Genomic DNA, 19,745 nt, shown 5'->3' on the forward strand with positions numbered 1-19,745 from the left:
TAGCATTACTTAGAACTAGCTAGTGGTAAGTGCTATAAAAGTATTATTTAAACTGATAGTTACATATATTTGTTTCATGAAGGTGAAGAATTTTATTTATCTATAATAGTGCCAAACTCAGTCACTGTTCCGTAACTGGGTGACAAAAATTCATGCAGCGGTTCATACATCTAATTTTTTATATTTTTAACTCACTTGTCAAGAATGACCTTTTTTTTTATCTCTCTCTAAATGCTATAGAAACTTGCTTTTATTGAAGATTCATCCTAAGATTTCTACAAAGGACAGGTTTTTATCATTCTTTTAACCATTTAAAAGGATCTTCAAATTGAGTTAACATACACATTAATTGTAATAATTCAGTATAAAGGAAGAATAGAGAAGAAAGTAGAAAATTCCAATGTCTTTTCCACTCCAAATCCCAAGTTACAACTATGAATACATTGCATATTTTAAACACAGCTTTTCTTAGAATAGAATCTTGCGACATGTGAAATGGGAAAGATAAGAACAATTCACGTACAGTTATGTACTATACTACTGAAACTGCTGATCATATAATCATAAATGGATCATAGTGAAATGAACCACATTCTACCTTACATTACTCTAAGTTCCTCGCAATCAGGAACGGTATCCATCTGAGTTATCACTGTAACGTCAACACCTAGCACATAGTAGCTGCTCATAGGTATTGAATGAATGGTTAAAAAAGTAATAATTTGAGTTTTACTCTGTAACTTGAGAGTCTAAAGAAGTAATTAGGGTTACAAAATTCATTTTATATAAAATAAAATAAATTTAGAAATAAAACTTTTCATGTTTTCTGGGCTTCAGTAAAATACAAAATACCATAAAAATGCCATTTGGTTACTGCCTTATGCATAATGAACTGTCAGTCATTATTATTGGCCCAATATATGCATACAATGATACAACAAGGCAGCATAGACACAAGTGTAGTCTTCAAGGGACACTAGAATTCAGCTAGTCTACCTACAACTACATAAATTTACAGATGAGGAAACAGAGTCCCATAAGGTTTAAGTGACTAATCCAAGATAACAGAGGCTTTAGTAAGTTGGTGAGGACACCATCATGAGCTCATGTCCTTAGGTTCTCTGCCCATTCTGCCATCCAGTGGCTTGCATGATTTAATGTTTACTGGAGGGACCCCTGGAGAGAAGTGAACAAAAAAGTTACAGTGCTTCTATGATGTCTTAATTATTTTGGGTTTTAACAAGTTTTGTTCTATTAAAAGTTTTTATCATTATTTTACTGTTCACAAAGAATGTTTCTTTGGTTTACACATGCAAGAATCAGAACTATTGAGCTTTCTCTTCACTTCAAAACTTAATACTTGTATGGTTTTGATCCTATAATTCTTAGTTCACAGGGCACAAGTGGAATTCTTTAAAAGTTATCAAACTAAATCCAAATGTAAGGTATGACAACAATTATTTTATTATTAGAGCAAGAATAACGATCTGAAAAGGATCCAATGTTCCATATCCAGTGTTCTATATCCAATGTTCCTAATTAATCTAATTTCTTGAAGTTCCATTTTTATTATTCTATTAATTTAAATGTGAAGATTCATAAAATGTACTAATGAAGAGAGGTAATGGTTAAAATCTATTTCTGTGCTATTTTCCTTTCCTCTTCAGTAACTAAACTCAATTAGAGCAATTTCCCAAAGACATTGGTAAATACAGCTTTTCTGAAGATATTACAATTCTATTAAAGTCTAATGTTAATAAAAAAAGTAATATTATTAAAGGTATTTTGTAATAAAATGAAAATACAGTATGTTCTGTTTGGGAGAAAATGTAACAAAAATCTACCACATAATGTTTTAATTTAATTAGAATTAACACGGATATCATGAGTAAATATCTGTATATTTGCTGGCCAACGATCTACATGGCTTAATGTGGAAGGCAAATCCATCCCGTGACTCAAGATGTGACTCATCTTGTGTCTTCATAAGTTTAGGAAGAAAGTATTGTATGTGAATAGAATCTACTTAAATAAGAAATGTTCACACACAGTGAAGATAGCTGCATGCAGTTAAGATGCATGTACATTTTTTAAGTATTGATAGTTATATATATGACTATAGCCATTAAACGGACTTAAGTATTTTGGTGAATGAGTATATTTCACTCATTCAAATAAAGAACATCTTTGAAAAACACAGATAACAAAAGATGTTATGAAACAAATAAAAATGGTAAGTAATGTACTGAATTTATGAATGGTTCTACATTAACTCTGTATCACTGTGGTAACTGCTCTGAATTTCGGAAGTAAAAAAAAACAGATGATCTCTTCATTCCAGAAGATTCTCTTAAGGAAGAGAGAAGATTCATTCAGTTTGAATCAAAAGAAACCATGTGACACTTTTGGTCAAAGATTCCAACAGGCAAGTAGCTGCTACTAAGTGACAGGTGTGGGAAACTATACAAATAAGATTATTTGCAAAAGAAAAAGAACTTTAGCAACTTAGGAATTAATCTTAAACACAGCGGGATGCTTTACTTGTTCCAATAATTTACTTCTTTCCAATAATTTAAAGTCCTGGAAAATAGGGTCATTTCATCAAATATTTTTAGTATTTATTTAAGTCACACACCTTAAAAAAAATCCTTAAAGATACCATGTGTAATGATGCAAAAATATATTTAATCACATATTGGAATTGGTGACTTCAAATTAATAAAGGGTTAAAATACATGTCAAAATGTACCAAAAGGATATATTGCATTTTCCTGAAAAAGCATTTATACCAAGAATAGTTTAAAGTAGAATTAGTCAATAATAATTATGATTATTTATACTAGTCTTTCACATTTAAGAATTATTGATTCAGCTGTGAGCACTAAACTCAGAACCTTGATGCTTCAGGGGTTTATTAGAACGCATTTGTTTCTAACTTGTAACGCAAAAAAAATTTGATTAGTTTGAAGCCATAAATAGATGCAAATTTTATTAAGATTCATAAACAGAATTATGTATACACAGATTGACAAAAGTTACTTTTTACATATTAAAATGATGCCATTTACTAAGAGGTATTTTGTTATTGGAGTGATTATTTCTTAAATGTGAACATTTTTAGTAATAAAACTGCAAGGAAATTTTCCCTACAATTTTATAGTCAGAACCATTCCTGGGGTTCCAAATCTATGTATTTTCTTTTTATCATTGTTTTAAATATTCTACAACTTCTAGGAAATTTTTCCAGATCTAGACAAACCTACTTCCATGTTAATTACAAATAAATCTATGATACAGCCTGAGATGACATCAAGACTGTTTGAAACTGAAATTAAATTGTGGAGAAAGGATACATTAAAAATTGTGTGTGTGCGTGAATGTGCATACATGCATGTATGTGTACATTTATGCTGTAAGAAATAAAGGGGCAGCTAAATGCTTTCCAACTTACTAGGGAACTGTCTTAAGCAAAATTTTTTGTATTACTGCTATAATCAAGTAGGACCCTGATACAGGACGTCCAAAGGCTGATTATATAAACTGTGACTGATTTTAGAATACTCTGTTAGTTACCAGTGACCTGGGGCAAAAGTCACCTGATGCCCAAAACATTATGGGCATTCATCATCTCCAGATTTGATGTTCTATTAACTTCATTTGGAAATTGGTAGAAACTTCTGAATAAATAAATAAATCTGGTAAGAGGTAAGATGCAAGAGTTAAGTTTGCCAAATGACTGACATGGTTACCTATGAATTTAGCATCTGTTGATTTTGGTATTTCTCTATGGGCACATATTCCTATATTTTAATAAAAGTTTATTGTAAATAACTTTCTGTTCCCTATAGTAACAAGTAATAGTATCTAGCTATTTAAAAAGTATTTCTGTTGGTTGAACATGGATCTTATTTACAAATCATCATAATAAAAAAATGTGTATTCAGAATTACATATTAGTAAAGGTTCCCATAGTAATCTTACCTAAAATAACCATTTCCATTCCTAAAACTACCCGTAAAGTTATATATACAATCTATTAAATCAAGTAACATAATTAATTCATATGTCATTAAGTGACATCTAATTTTCAACTAATTTTCATCTCATGTATATAAGAACTGAAACTATTGTTTGGATATCCATTTTGCTTAATCTATGTCCTGATAAACTTACATTTATATTCATTATAAAGACCATTATATTTAATTGTCCTATACTCAGTCAGTACATATGATGAAATCCACTGATTGATTTGTTTGGAATAAATTCAAAGGCTTTCCAGAATTGTGTTTTATAAAAAGAAATTCCAAGTTGCTTGAATGGCCAGAACTTTGCTTTTCTTATACATGCTGTGACGCTAGCCATAAGAATAGTGTGCACAGCAGGGCACAATAAATATCTGTTCAATGAATGAGTAGCAATGGATGTAACCTTTGATTTAATTTATATGATTATTTTGTATCTTTTTTGAGACTACTTTAAATTTATAATAATTTTTAGATTGGATATTTTACTAATTTGTCTGCTCTCAGAAATTCTATCCTAGAAACCAGATAAGTAGCAGAAGGAATTAGTTTTAAATTTCAAATACTTTAAGTCATATTAAAAGGTAAATTTCTTAAAGATTAAAAGATGATAAAATATTCTTAAAGTCTTTATAAACTACTAGTTTGTGGTCCTTTCCAACATTTGTAAGATGACTTAATTTTTTCTGGGTGACACGGCTTAGTTTTCTTTCCATTTGAAACCCTGAAGATATTTTGACTATTTACAGATATTGAAAAAAAAATTACATCACTCTTAAGTAAGACTGCAATTACTCTGCTATCACCACACATATTGGAAACAAATAAACAAAAGGAACCTCCTGTATATGCTTGCATGACTAGCTGTTCTGTTTTTGAGCTACCAAACATACTTATCTATTTAATATATATTACCAATGTGTTGACTGAATTTCTACTTAAACTAGAAGAAACATATCCTAAATATCCAATAACCTTCTGTGACCAGTCAGAAAAAGATACCTAAAGATAAGGACTATATATGACAAACACCATAAAACAGGAGAACTGGGTTAACTACAACCGAGAAAGGTAACAAAGCATTTCTGACATATCAGCATGAAGTAGATTCAAAGCACTGATGCTATTTTTAAAAACCTACCTTGTAGACTGGCTCTAGCCCTTGGCAGTATTTGGTTTAAAAACACAATATTCATACGATTTATAAGAACCCATTATTCTACTTTCAATCAGATGTTTTTAATGTACCTCCAAACCTAAAATTATTATTAACAAATTTATGTAGTAAAAAAACAAGACAACTGAGATTAAACCACCAACCGATATAACAAAGAAAAGTCTGTCACAGATTTTAATAAATTTTAAAGCACCTGAAAATTTTTATTTATTCATGAATGTTTAAACAAAAAATTATTTAAGTGTGTTTCTAGAAAATCAAAACACTGAAACAAATGCCCATTTAAAACAGAACTCTTCCGCTGGATCTGGCTTAGTTTGTCTAAACTATAGCATTTGCATGCCACTCTCATTTCAGGAAACACTCTGAGGTGTGTTATTAGAGGTGGATATGCAAAATATGTGGTTCTGGCTCCTGAAAGGAAGCATATCACAACCCACATTTCTTGGTCATCCTTCACTTGGTGGCCTAGAAGCCTGTTGAAGCCACTTGTTTGTGAGGAGGAGTTGGCTAGTACCTGTCATTCTCCGGAGATGCATGCTGGATTTGAATCCTGGGGCTAGGAGGTCGTCTCCTATCTAGGGAGGGGGACCATTTACCCCTGTTTGCCCAATGAACAAGACAGGAAAAAAACAGGACATTTAGTAACTTCTAACATAAAAGACTATATGGAACAACAGGACTGGAAAAGCACCGCAAAAAGGCAAAGGGTAGCTTCTTTGCTCCACAATTTACTCCTGATTTTGATAAGCCTTGGAAAGATAAATTATAATGTAAGGAAATAAATCTTGTTACCCTATAAGTGAACAGAGAAACAATTTACTTGGGAAGATGTTTGAAATCTATTATGTGTAATTGTTTTCTTTTAAACCGTGCTTGTGTGTGTATACATATCTGCACACACACATATATATAACTTTAAGTGAAAAAGATGCACCCTTAAGAATTTGGCTTATGTTTGAATAAAATAGGTTTAATAAGCTACCAATACTTAGTTGATACCAGGTGTTGAAATTACTGGATAAAGTGGCAAAGATGAGGTGTGTGAATTTAATACAAAGGAGAAACACAGTTTAGGTGAAAGAAAGAAAAATGCTCTTCAGTGTGGAAACAATGACATTAAGAAATAATTCATAGGAATGCTAACCAGTGAAATCTTAACAAATTTTCTTGGGGGAAACTGTAGCACTAATTACTGAAATTTAAAAATTGTGAGTAAAAAACACTGAGGGATAAAAGTGGGAAATATTACTTGTAAAAAATTTCTGCAAATCTTTATTTGCAAAAGTATCTCCCAATAGATTAAACAGTGGTTTTTTTATTTCTGTATTTACAATAATATTTTTTGTGAATAACAGTTAAATGAAAGTCTGAATCTTGGTTTATTCTTTGTTAAACTATTTTGAGATTCTGTCTGTGTATAACCACAAATTACAAACACCTAGTTGAAAACTGAAAAGAGGCAATAAGGGACAGAGCAGGCCAGATTTGGAAATTTTTACATATTAGATATGAGCATTTTAAACAGGATAATTTCTGTTAATACTGGCTTCCTTTTATTCAACAAGGGATAACTGAATGATCTTTAAGGACTCATCTAGATATAAGATTTTATAATTATTCAAAGTAGACTGGTCCTGTTGGTTGTTTGTTTTTTTTTAATCTGTATTTTTTGCCTTTTCACTTGGCTTATTGGATTTAGTTGATAATCTAGACAAAAACAGCAAAGGGCTGTCAACATGTGACCAGGATATCTGAGACCAGCAGATACTCGATTCTGAAAGCCCTTTGGAAGCCTGCTTCATCAATCAGCCTTAGATAAACTTGTCATGATTCAAGCAGGGCTTTGAGGAAGGTGTGAGGCAAATAAAGATATTCAATAGCAGAATTTAGGCAGAGAAGAAAATTGTGTGACATGTACTCTTAAATGTGTTACATGTTTGTGAAATTAAAAATACTTTGCATTAATTTGAAATTATTTAATAATTTTAGATTATTGAGATAGTTGGTCAACCCAGTCCAAAAGCTTTAAAATATATTTCACTTTACTGGCTTCTGTTCTGAAGAACAATAACGAAAAAATATTTCTAAAATAATTGAAATCACAACCACCCTGTCTTCTACATGAAGCTGGATTCAGTCATGTTAAAACTTGAGGTGCTGAAAGTTTTACAGGATTTGGAAACACAAAAACATGGCTAATGTGTTTTTCTGTAAAGTGATAAGTAATGTTAACTTGACAGGATCATGAGTAACCCTGCTTCTTGAGGCAAAATTCCAGTCCTTGTGTTTATTTAAACAAAAAAGTAAAGAAAAATGCTGTAATTATGAAACATGCAGTGAAAAGCTATGAAGGAGAAAGGTGTACATTTGGAAACAAGCAATTGTGAATGCAAGCTATGAAAAGGTAATTCTTGACAAAATATTTAGCATAATACATGGATTATCTGTACATTCAAAGTCCTTCTGAATATGCTGATATATGGTACCAATATAATAAAATCCATTTGCTTTCCCACCATATATTTAATATGGGAGCAAGACCAACTTATGCTCAATTTTTGTCCAAAGACTAGATATTAGGTAAGTTTTAACAGAACCCATATTTGTGAGTTTCAGATATACTAGGATATTTTACATGCTTTTAAATTGTGTGCAACTTCTTTCTCTCCTATTACAAAGAATAAAAGGTCAAAATTTGAATCTTTATCCCCTTGTTATTTTGCTAAAACACAGGGTTCAACTTCCATTTTCATCTTGGAAGGTAGCACGGTGCAGCTGTTAATCATGAAGCTCCTTTTCTTGATTTCTCTTTCCAAACTAGCTTGCCTATAAGTTACACTGGTTAGTTACAGCATTTGCACTTTAACATCAGGTATCCTAAATTCATTAATTCAGGAATGTCTATATGTTGGAGCTCATCCCTTTCACTGTGATCACAGTAGAAGAAAGGTCACTCTGATGGTTAAGGGATGGAATTAACAGGCTGTGAGCTCCTTGCATAAGGAATTGTAGTGTTTTTTGGTTGAGTTTTGACAGTTATATAAACTATGCATTGCACTGAATGAGTAGCTTATATTTGCAAATATCCAAGTAGATAGTAAGTTAATACAGGTAAGAAATAGTGAGAACCTTAAGTAACAGATTACCAGTGGTGAGGGGACCTGCTGATAAGATATAAAGGAATTAGAATTGACAGGTCTCGATATGCAAATAAATGGTTCTTTCATCATGTCTTTTTCCCCCAGCAATAATACACTATAAAACAAATACGCATGTGTTTAAATGTGCAACTAATATTTATGCTTTCATATGTACACATCCTTCAATGGTGCATCTCTCTTGGCAGAACATGGAAAAGCAGTTTAATTATCTGAAAGAGAAATTATATGGAAATGTAAACCATTCACTCCATAAATAGCAAAAGAAATATCTGTGAGTTGGGGTGCCTGGGTGGCCCAGTCGGTTAGGTGTCTGACTTAGGCTCAGGTTATGATCTCGTAGTTCGTGAGTTCAAGCCCCGCGTTGGGCTCTGTGCTGACAGCTCAGAGCCTGGAGCCTGCTTCGGATTCTGTGTCTCCCTCTCTCTCTGCCCCTTCCCCACTCACTCTCTGTCTCTCTCTCTCTCTCTCAACAATAAACATTAAAAAAAATTTTTTTTAATCTGTGAATTACTGTAATATTAGAACCTAAATCTGAACAAATGAGACAACTGATTATATAGTATTTTTATATTCTAATCCCACTATTTATTTTAGTCCTTTGAAAAATGTGTGATGGGGTACACCTGGTGGGCTCAGTCGGAAGAGCATGTGACTCTTCCTCTCAGGATTGTGTGTTTGAGCCCCACATTGGGTGTAGAGATTGCTTAAAAAGAAAATATTTAAAACAAGGGCTGATGGCTATTAAGGAGGGCACTTCTGATGAACACTGCGTGTTATATGTAAATGATGAATCACTTAATTCTACTCCTGAAATTAATGTTACATTATATGTTACCTAACTGGAATTTATAAATAAAAACTTGAAACAAAAATACATAAAAAGAAAAAAAACCCTCATTTTTCCCAAAATTGTTTTAAAGTAAAATTAATATAGGTACTTATACTGTTATTTTTTTAAATTTTAATTCAATTCCAGTTTATTTATTTTAATTCAAATTACAGTTGTTAAGTTTTAGGTAGGTACCTCCTTTCCCTTATTCCTCATGTTTTCCATGTAGAGGGAAATTTATTCAAGCAAGCTCCTGGTCTCTTTCTACCCTTCGCCTCAGGCTACCCCAAGAAAGGAGGACTGGCTTATAAGATCAGTGACTATGTTAAAGGACCAGGCACAGGTAACTTAGTCCTTTCTGGATGACTCCTTCCAAATCAAGCTACCTACAAATGGTAAATGCTACAGGACATAAACCTACAAAGCAGCTGTTAAGATGTGAGGCCTGGGCCTGAACCTGTCCTGAGGTTCTGTGAATCTGGCTGATTCTAGGGTGAGTTAGTTATTAACAAGCTTATAGACCTAAAGTCACAGCTTCTAAACTTGTTCACTGTATTTATGGTGATAATTAGATCTCCCTTCTTCTAGTTCTTGGGTCTAGCTCACAATTAGACCCAAATTTGGGAGCAGAAAATAGGTGTATTTTTTAAGTTCCCCAAATCTCCAAATCGAGCATTTACTAAGTAAAAAATAATAATGCTATCACAAGAGATGGCAAGGACAAATAAGATATGATTCCTGTCCTCCAGGTATACAATATAGCAAAAGAAATAAATACCCTATTAAGTAAAATATAACGTGTTTTAATAGAAATATGTAGTATCATGTGGGCCCAGAAGTAAATAATTCTGACAAAAAAGAAGGGGGGGTAGTATAAATGGGTTTTATAAAAGCTATGGTTATTAGACCTAAATTTTTGAAGAATGAGTAAAAATTTTAAGCAGACAACAAAGGAAAAATGGCATTTTAATTTTAATGGATAGAAAACTTGAGACAAGAAGGAATAAATACTACTAATAAAGCTCATGAAAAAATCAATTGGGCAAGAGTGACAAGGGAAGGGCTAGAATATAATTCAATATAATCAAGGTAAGGGACCTGTTTGGGAGATTCTGAAAAGAGAATTGATAGGATTTACTGATTCACTGAATGTGAAGGAGCAGGAAAACTGTTTCCAGCTAATGTGCTTTATTATATGTCAAAGCCATCCTAATAAGAGGAAAATTTAGAAAGAGAAAGTATTTTGCTATAAAAGGATGTAAGGGGAGCAGTACCTGAGTGACTTAGTTGGTTAAGCATCCGACTCTTGGTTTGAATTCAGGTTATGATCTCACGGCTCATGGGTTTGAGCCCTGCAGTGGGCTCTGTGCTGAAAGTACAGAGCCTGCTTGCAATTCTCCCTCCCTCCCTCCCTCCCTCCCTCCCTCTCTCTCTCTCTCTCTCTCTCTCGCTCTCTGCCCCTCTCCCACTTGTGCTCTGTTTCTCTCAAAATAAATAAGTAAATAAACTTAAATTAAAAAAAAAGAAAGGATGTAAGAGGAGATAATGAATTTAAATTAGACATTTTGATGTACACAAATAGCAACTTTTAAAAATTTAGACCTAGCACTCAAGGGAAAGTTCTGGCCTGGTCAATTATAGTAGAGTGTTGTCTTCATAGGTATTAATTAGAATGGAAGTTTTTGATAGAAATATAATTTCAGGGACAAAACAAAAATGAAGATGGAGCCAGGAGAACACCTATCCATGTGGGGTGAGATAGGAAGAGAAGCCTGCAAGAAGAGGCTGGGTCATAACCAAGGCCTAAGAAAGAAAATCTGTAGAAGGTACTAAATACAAGAGAGGTTCAAGTGACTGGGTGGTTAATGCAAAATGTTGCAAGACACTGTTGGACAATTAGGGAGCCACTGTAGTTCATAGAGGAATTTCAGCATAGTGGTAGAGCCATGGTAAGGGGTAGAAGTCAGACTGCAGATTTACTAGGAGGTTAAAAAATGGAGGCAGTAAGTATAGACTACCATTTCATGAGCCTTCAGTAAGGCTGTGATTTCTGTGAACAGTCAAGGAAGAAGACAAAATATCCCAGGAAAGCAACTGTTCTCCAGTAGCTCTAACAATAAATGCTTCTGAACATTTCAGTAATAATTTGTTTTAAAATCTGGGAAAGAAAAGGTTAATGGCAGGCCTATAACTTACTCGTTCCCAAACAGGGATCAAGGGAATGAATGACCTCAACAGACCCCGAATAAAGATGAAGGAAAAGTGAAACAACCTTAACTAAACTTCCTTGTAAATATTCAATGGTATTTGCTAATGAAAAGATAAAGGAGAGTCCTCTATTAGACATCTTTAGTAGGAAATAATTAGTCTTTCTAGACCTTTTATTGCAAATAAACCCAAATTTTCTTAAGCATGACTAGAATGAGCAACGGGGTAATCCATAATTATTTTTGTTATTAGTGTAATCAACAGAATATATAATGAAGACACTCAAAAACTGAAATGGCTACCTTTGCAAACAGTGCTTCTACATGCATTATTCAGCCTGGGCCAAACCATCCTAATGAAGGAGACAAAATGGACTCCTTCAAGAAAAGAATAGGTCACTAGTGCCTGGTGCTCCTTTATCTTTGAATCATTAGTGAACTCTGGTGTTGGACACTGAGTCTGCTTTGACAGTTTCATTCTTTGCACTGACACAATACTTCATTTGTTTTAAAAGTGAGTGAAAATTCTTCAGAAAAGGGCACTGAGTTGGTATAACAACATACAAACATTCATCAAAATGGTTTAGAATCAGCAAGTTGGTTAGTTCACGAGGCTGTGGGCTGTGGAAATATGTTACTATCTTAAGTATATGAAATTATGTTTAAAATTTTTCTTTAACATTTTATCTACTGTGTATAAATTAGGTATTAACATAAGAAGCTCTCTGCTCAATCAGAGAAATTAATAACCTGGAAAGCCCTCTAAACCTCTCCATTCCTACTCTCTGCACATCCTGTCTAGGGACTTTAGCTACAGTGGAGAACAAAGTCACCACTGTTGATACTATGATGTTTTGCCTCAAAGCTGCTTATAGGCGTGTGCACAAAAGGGCATCTGAAGTCCCTATCCTCCAAACCAGTAAGAATCTACAGCTTCTGTAATTTTCTTGATGAAACCTATCTCATTTATTTTCTTCTTGGCAATAAAGTTGACCACAATAAATTAAAGATCAATGAGAATACCAATTCCTGCCTGTCTCAATTTTTAATGGAAAATTTCTTTGTATTAAATATATAGTGAATATATGGGGCGCCTGGGTGGCTTGGTTGGTTAAGCGTCCGACTTCGGCTCAGGTCATGATCTCACGGTCCGTGAGTTCAAGCCCCCCGTCAGGCTCTGTGCTGACAGCTCAGAGCCTGAAGCCTGTTTCAGATTCTGTGTCTCCCTCTCTCTCTGCCCCTCCCCTGTTCATGCTCTGTCTCTGTCTGTCTCAAAAATAAATAAACATTAAAAAAAAAAATATATGTATATATAGTGAATATAGATTTCAATCATACTTTTCTTCTATCAAAAGTAAGTACATTCACTTAGACCTTAGACTATTGTGACCGGTACAATAACTTGGCCAGAATATTTGTCTACAAGCTGATCTATTTTAAGGGTATTATCTGAGAGGTTATATATACCAACACATGGATTTGTGAACCCTATGGCTTTAGTGTAACAAGGGAACATATGCTAGATAGGCTTCAGCATAAGGATAAACCTGTGGTATCCAATACAGTAGCCACAACCCACCAGTGTCTACTAAGCACTATGAAAACAGACATGCAAAATATCTATACTTTTTAATAGACTATATGTCATAATGATATGTCAGATATCATTGTCAGATATATACTGGGTTAAAGTATTAAATTTAATTTCATCTTTTTAATATGGTAACCAGAAAATTAAAAATTATAATTGTGGCTTGTGTTATACTTCTATTAGCTAGCACCTATATAAGATACTAAAAATGTTACGGTGTTGTTGTAGTCAGAGTATTCTACTGACTTGAACAATTCTGTCTTGTTTTAATACCAAACAGAACATATAAGGAAATAAAAAATAAGTAAAAAATATAAAAAGATTTTTCTGGCTACTCTTGTATTTACTTTTTTCTTGGGGAGAGGAATAATATATAACAAAAGAGGAAAAATAGAACAATTTCAGCTGTGATTTTAGAAGAGCCTATAGCCATTTCAACTAAAATTTCTACTACAAATATAAAAAATATACAACATACATAAGTTAGATTCTACTGTTTTCTATTACAAAATAGAAAAATACAAAAGAATTAAAAACAAAAAGGAAACTTCTCAGTAGAATGTTATGACAACAGTAAAAAAAGGGTGTGTATATCTGTACCGATTATTCAAGTCCAGAAATAAACAGCTCATAAACAAATAAACAGATTTAGTCTAGAAAGATTGCTAAAGAAAAGCTTTAAGCAGCCTCTAAAGAAGAGAAGTGGGTTACACATTAGCATCACTAAACATTTTTTCTTCAGGGTTTGTAAAGAGGGAGTAAACAAATCTCCAGTGACTGACTTCTAATTGAAAAGAAAAAACAATTACATCCAAGACTATCAATGATAACCAAGTTTACTGAGATAGAAAGTTCCACTACAATGGAAAAATTAGCTGCTCAAAATTAGGAGACATTGTAATACAAAAACATTGAATACATTCGAACTAAAATCAGAATTATTTATTAATTAAAAGTGTTAAGCAAAACTGTGCGTGTATGTATAATGTGCATTTATTTTGTAAGGCATCATAAGATCTAAGATAGACATAACATTTTTTGTTGTCAAAATGTAACTTACTGCAAAATGTGATCTATATCAAAGAGTAGGTTGACTAAACAGCGAATATAAATTCACATGGGAAGTTTTCTACCTAAATGAAATTCTTACTTTAAGTTTGGGAACTGCTGAAACCTACAAATACTATTTATCATCGGAACTAATAGGAAAGTGATCCTCCCCTTCAGATAACTCACTGAACCTTATCACATTATCAGCATACTGAAGGCTCCCTGAGTAGTGTGTAAATAAAACCACTGAACAGGAACAGAAGGGAAAAAGCAGCAGCCAGAAGCAGTTACAAATTACATCACACCATTTGCAACAACATTCATGGAAATATGTGTATGTGTGCCCTCGGGCTGACCCACATACACATATCTCTAGGTAGACATGTATCATAAGGGGAGGGGGGAATGGAGACAGCAAAGTGAACATGAATGAATAAACCTGTGAGACTCACATGAAACAAAACAAAGTGATTAAAAAAACCCACTAGTACAAATGACAGGGAATTAAGAAAGTCTTTATTTTATACCTTTCTCGTTCTGGTGAATGCAAACTAGTATCTGGTCTCAAGCAGTTGGTACTAGCACTCCTAGCCCTGTCAAGGGAGGGCTGCAGTTCACTAGTGCCAGTGCATTGCATCCAGTGGTAGAAGAGAAAGACAAAGAAAACAAAGAAAGGAAGACCATGTTAGAGAGTAAAGCATAAAATAATGTCCCCTTTACATAAAATGTAGAATCACTGTGATTCAGTTCATAAGGGTGTGAGAGAGCTGACAGGATGGCAGTGCAAAATTTTGTTTAGAAAATGAAACTAAACAAAGATTATGCTTGATTTGGGTTGCATAATTTTTTTAAAAGGGTCTCAGACTGAAAAAAAAATGAGACTAAGATCACACCTTCTTATGAAAAAACTGGGATACAAAAAGCACTAAAACAAAATGCCTAAAACTTCATTACCAAGAACAGATGCCACACCAAAACAAAATGAAGGACATCAGAGAAGAAAAAATTTACAACTCAACTATTTTGGGTCACAACACTAGACAAGGGAAGTGGAAGGCATGACTTCCAAATGTTCTTACCTAACCAATATTTCATCAGTAAATCTCAATACTCTTGTGTTAAAGCATTCATGATGAAGGGGAAAGTCCTGTCTAGTCACTGACTTGGTTTTGGTATGTGCAGGCAGAATTGAGCTTCACAAATCAAAATTATCCAAAAATAAAATAATATAAAATTAATTATCGTAATTAAAATCAACAAACAAAATAACATAAATGACAAGACAACTAGAATTCTGATATTTGAGTAATTAGATTTCATTTAGAGAGATAATCTAGAATAAGTTTTATAATTAATTAAAGTTATTTTTAGATATCATTTAATGTTTCTCTGCATATAATTACTCTCAAGAAGAAATGGTAGTGCTTTATTAGAACTTAAATTTGTTATTTTTAGTAGGCAAGGGATTCAGGATTAGTTTACAACTGGGACTCACTGTCATGACTCTTACCTGTAAATATTCCAGTGAGAACCGTTCTCTAATAAAGGCATCTTAGGCGGTAATGTTTTATAGTGCCTAACAAAATATCTGGAACGTAGCCACACAAACACGCAGAAAACAGAAAAATATACAGGAAGCAAATTTTACTAAGACACACAAAAAATAGGAGGCCTATAAAGCTAAAATCAAAGACGCATCTTTTTTTTTTTTTTCCCCAGAATAACCACAATAATTATTTGAAGGTAGAAGAATCATTAAAATATGGAATCATAGACATTGTTTTCATAATTAAGAGAAAGACTCAAAATTATAATTGCCTTAATTTGAAAAATATCTGCTAACAAACTTCTATGAGTTAGTCAATATTTAAATGTACTCTTTAATCCTTGATTTAATTTTATGCCTGCTTCTATGGAAGTAAACAACTCATACCTAAACGTACTAACCAAATAATTTATGTAATTTGGGAATTAAAATATGACTGAGAGAGTTAACATTCTAGTAATTATGCTGACCAGCATGGCAGGGAGAAAGCTGATCACTGCATCAGACTGCAGTAAGAGAAGGCACCACCAACACATCAAGTGGCTGCAATGGAGGAAATCCTTCCCATTTATCGGCTTCTGAATTCAAATCCAACCACAGGTAAAATTTATTACTGGAAATTAAATGGGATGGGCAATAGATGCAAATGGGAATATGGATTTTGATTTCGCAGAAAATGGCAGAAAAAAGCCCAAGTTTAGCTGAGTTCTTTTAAGAACTATGAGGGATTCTGGATGGTCTGTACTACACCAAGCGCAAACTAGGTCCAGTCAATTAATTTTTTGATGATTTAATAATGTTTCTACAAGTTTAATTGCTGTTATGAAAGTCCCTTGTCTATTTTGGCCTACATTAAAATACAATAAATAGGGAAGGGAATAAACATTTGCTAAGGACATACTAAACATTTAAACACCCCACTGGTTTACTCATATTTATACTAATGGCCAAATGAAAGGAAATCTCTTAAAGCTTCAGTTTAAAAATATATTAGAGTACCATATTTGAATACTAATTGAGGACAAATTTTACTGAAACTAAGGATTTTGCCTGCTTCACAGACAATAGTCTTATTTTCAACTCTTAACCTTTGCAAAATATCTCTAATACCAGTTGCTATATTACTTTTTAAAGCAATTGGTTCAAAAGTGATTATTCAGGAACACTCTAACAAGGATTAGCAAAGAATGTGAAACAGAATGGAAAATAGCATAATATTTATTTATAGTATGAAGTTCTAAATTCCCACCTTGGCTTTACCACTTAATGATGGACAGCTATTGAATTTTCTGTACAACATTACTTTCTTGGGTTGTGTTTTTATGAAAAAATGGTTTAATGGTTAAATAAGTAAATAAATACTTATTATTATAAATATTAAATTATAATAATTATAAGTTATAAACATAATAACTGGATATTATGTATTAATTATAAAAATAAATAGGCAGAAAATGAATTAAACAACATGAGACAGATTTCTTTAGTATATGACTTTAACATACTGTGCATATTAAATCAGTAGGGAGGGACTGTAATTTGCAATGTTTCCAAAATCTGTTTGACTCACAAACTCTTTTATTGGCACAGCACCAACTCCTCAGAATCTAATTTTGGAAAAACTAGATTTTCCAAGTTTGGTGGAAAATGTCAATAGACCTGATTTTGAATCCTTGCTCTGTTACTTATAAAATTAAACTTTCTCAGGATCTTTCCTCATCTGTAAAATTAGGATAATAACATTCATATAATATAATTACTGCCAGGGAATTGAGATAAAGTATATTAATGACAATACTATGCTTGGTGGCCAATGAACTTTATTTTCATTGTTTGCTAGAAAGTAGCAAATTCTTAAATTTTATCCTTCAAATTCCAAAGTAAATATGACATTATGTATTTTGAAGATTGTACAAAATAATGAAATTACCAGTATATCATACTTTTTATATCCTTGTATTTCACCTTTAGAAGTAGATAACATGGGAAAGAAAAAAAAATATATTTAGCTGTTCTGTTTAGACTATTGGTCTAAATTTATTTTGCTTTGTTTTTGTTTTATTGTTTTTACAGTTATAGTCAAATCAACAGAGCTATGAGAAAAAAAGAAAACATTGTTCCTATAACAAACTATTTGTCAGAAAGAACAAGTAATAGTAAGCCTGGGCGGTTGAGCATTATAAAGAATTTGAGAAAATATTTACAACATTTCTCATTTTATATTTTTTCCCTAGTTCACAATCATAACTACTATTTCCTCATTTTTTTCCCCCATGGTGCTACAAGCAAACATGAAAGTAGTTATGAGTAGGCTAATTTTATATATATATAAAGTTGAAATAATTCTTATTAGCATGATCATGTTTGCAATACTGAGCAGAACCATATGTTCCATCTAGACAAAATAAATCCTGCATTTGACTAAGTATTGCATGCAGGTGCTCCAGGTCTAGCTCTTTCCTTCGCCTTGCTACTGTCTTTCTGTTGGCCAAATATATGAAAGAGTCTGTGTGTTGGTTTGTTTCACTGACTTTCTATTTCCTTACTTTCTATTAACTCCAAATTGACAATAAATATTTACAGACTGCATTCTATGAATAATCTGTAAGAGATTTTATGCATTAACTTATTTATTCTGGATGTGAAATCTAAGATGTAATGAGATGACAATAAAGTATCAGGTTCTTAGCTCCAGTTTACAGGAGAATATTCCATCCCCTTTTCTTCTCATCTTTAAAGAAGCATCATATTGTTTGTTACATGCTTTTAGGAGGAAGTCTGTATTGTAACCCTTCTGGACTGGTGGTGGGGGGGATGGAGGGAGGGAAGGTTTAGAAGTCAAAGGTCAAAGATTCTCATTCTTTATCAAGAAGGAAGCTGATGTTCAGTCGGCAAAAAGTGACTGCTGAAGATTTTATTAAAAGCAAACAATATCTGGGGCACCTGGGTGGCTCAGTCGGTTAAGCATCCAACTTCGGCCCAGGTCATGATCTCACGGTTTGGTTAGTGAGTTCGGGCCGTCAGGCTCTGTGCTGACAGCTCAGAGCCTGCAGCCTACTTCAGATTCTGTATCTTCCCCTCTCTCTCTGCCCTTCCCCTACTTATGCTCACGCACGTGCTGTCTCTCTCTCTCTCTCCCCCTCTCTTTCTCCAAAATAAAGAAACATTTAAAGAAAAATAAACAAAAGCAAACAGAATATCAACCATACTAGATTCCAAAAGGAAATTTTAAAAAGGCTAGAACAAACTTATAATCACGAAAACAATAACACTGCCATGCACAGATAAGACCTCTTGTGACTAGACAGGGGTGTGTGTGTTGTTGGGGAGGTTGGGGTGGGGGGGCTGCTCCCTGGTGAGCATTTAGAATTGTAATTGCAAAATTGGCTCCTCAGTTTTAGGAATGTGTAAAACAGTTCCAAAGAGGCTCATGAATCAGTCTCTGGATCCTGAATATACAAACAGGAAAGCAGTCTGCCTGGATTAGAATTGAAATATATTTGGAACCTTTCCACAACCTCCAATAAAACAAAACAAATTTTGAATTAATTTAACATATTTGTCATCATACCATTAAGGGAGAGAAGAAAGAATAGTAGAATGGAAAGAGAGTCATCACACACAGTTACCATTACCAAATCCCTGTATTTACCTGGTAGTATGGAGGCATTCTGCACTTCGTCCTCGTTTTGCTCTGGGCAGCATAAGAAGCTCACTGCACAGACAGGATGGGTGGTGAATGGAACAGATAAATCATGAGGCATTAAATGACATGGGTTATGCCAATGGTATGCCGATGAAAACATGAAAAGGGAAGAAACCAGATTGTCTGCACTAGCATATTTGCTTGAGAGGTTAAACAAAAAGAAACATGACAGTATTTTAAAAAATTTAAACAATAAAGTACAAACATTATGGTCAAAGTCCTAGCTGTTGCTGATTTGCTATTATATCTCCAAGTGACTTTACAAAATACTACAACAAAACTAAACTAAACCCTCCCCAAATAAGACATAGAAATCTATTTCCAATTCCAGATACTTGGATAGTTTAAAGACCTTTGAAAGGCCTATACACCTGGCCTTTCTCATGCTAATTGGAACCCTAAGCATGATAGTCCTCTTGGTTTCTACAGCCACTAAAAACACAATATCAC

The 19,745-nt window shown here is 33.3% G+C and overlaps 1 protein-coding gene across 47 annotated transcripts in view; it reads right to left on the minus strand.

Annotated features, from left to right (window-relative positions):
• Positions 1–19,745, minus strand: part of RIMS1 (regulating synaptic membrane exocytosis 1) — a 489,827-nt gene that overhangs the window by 133,846 nt on the left and 336,236 nt on the right. For 27 of the 47 annotated variants that reach the window (XM_053904730.1, XM_019417720.2, XM_019417696.2 and 24 more), the window contains 2 exons: positions 19,242–19,304; positions 14,571–14,660 (listed from right to left, as the gene is read on the minus strand). The exons of 15 other annotated variants lie outside the window; for them this stretch is intronic. In XM_053904730.1, coding sequence (XP_053760705.1) covers positions 14,571–14,660; positions 19,242–19,304 — 153 coding nt within the window. Of the gene's footprint in view, positions 1–5,719; positions 5,804–14,570; positions 14,661–15,553; positions 15,632–19,241; positions 19,305–19,745 lie in introns of all 47 variants that reach the window. 5 more of the 47 variants (XM_019417684.2, XM_019417685.2, XM_019417683.2 and 2 more) reach the window with 2 other exon arrangements.

The sequence above is a fragment of the Panthera pardus genome, unplaced genomic scaffold (assembly GCF_024362965.1).
Source record: "Panthera pardus isolate Hobbes unplaced genomic scaffold, ASM2436296v1 HiC_scaffold_17, whole genome shotgun sequence".
NCBI lineage: Eukaryota > Metazoa > Chordata > Mammalia > Carnivora > Felidae > Panthera > Panthera pardus.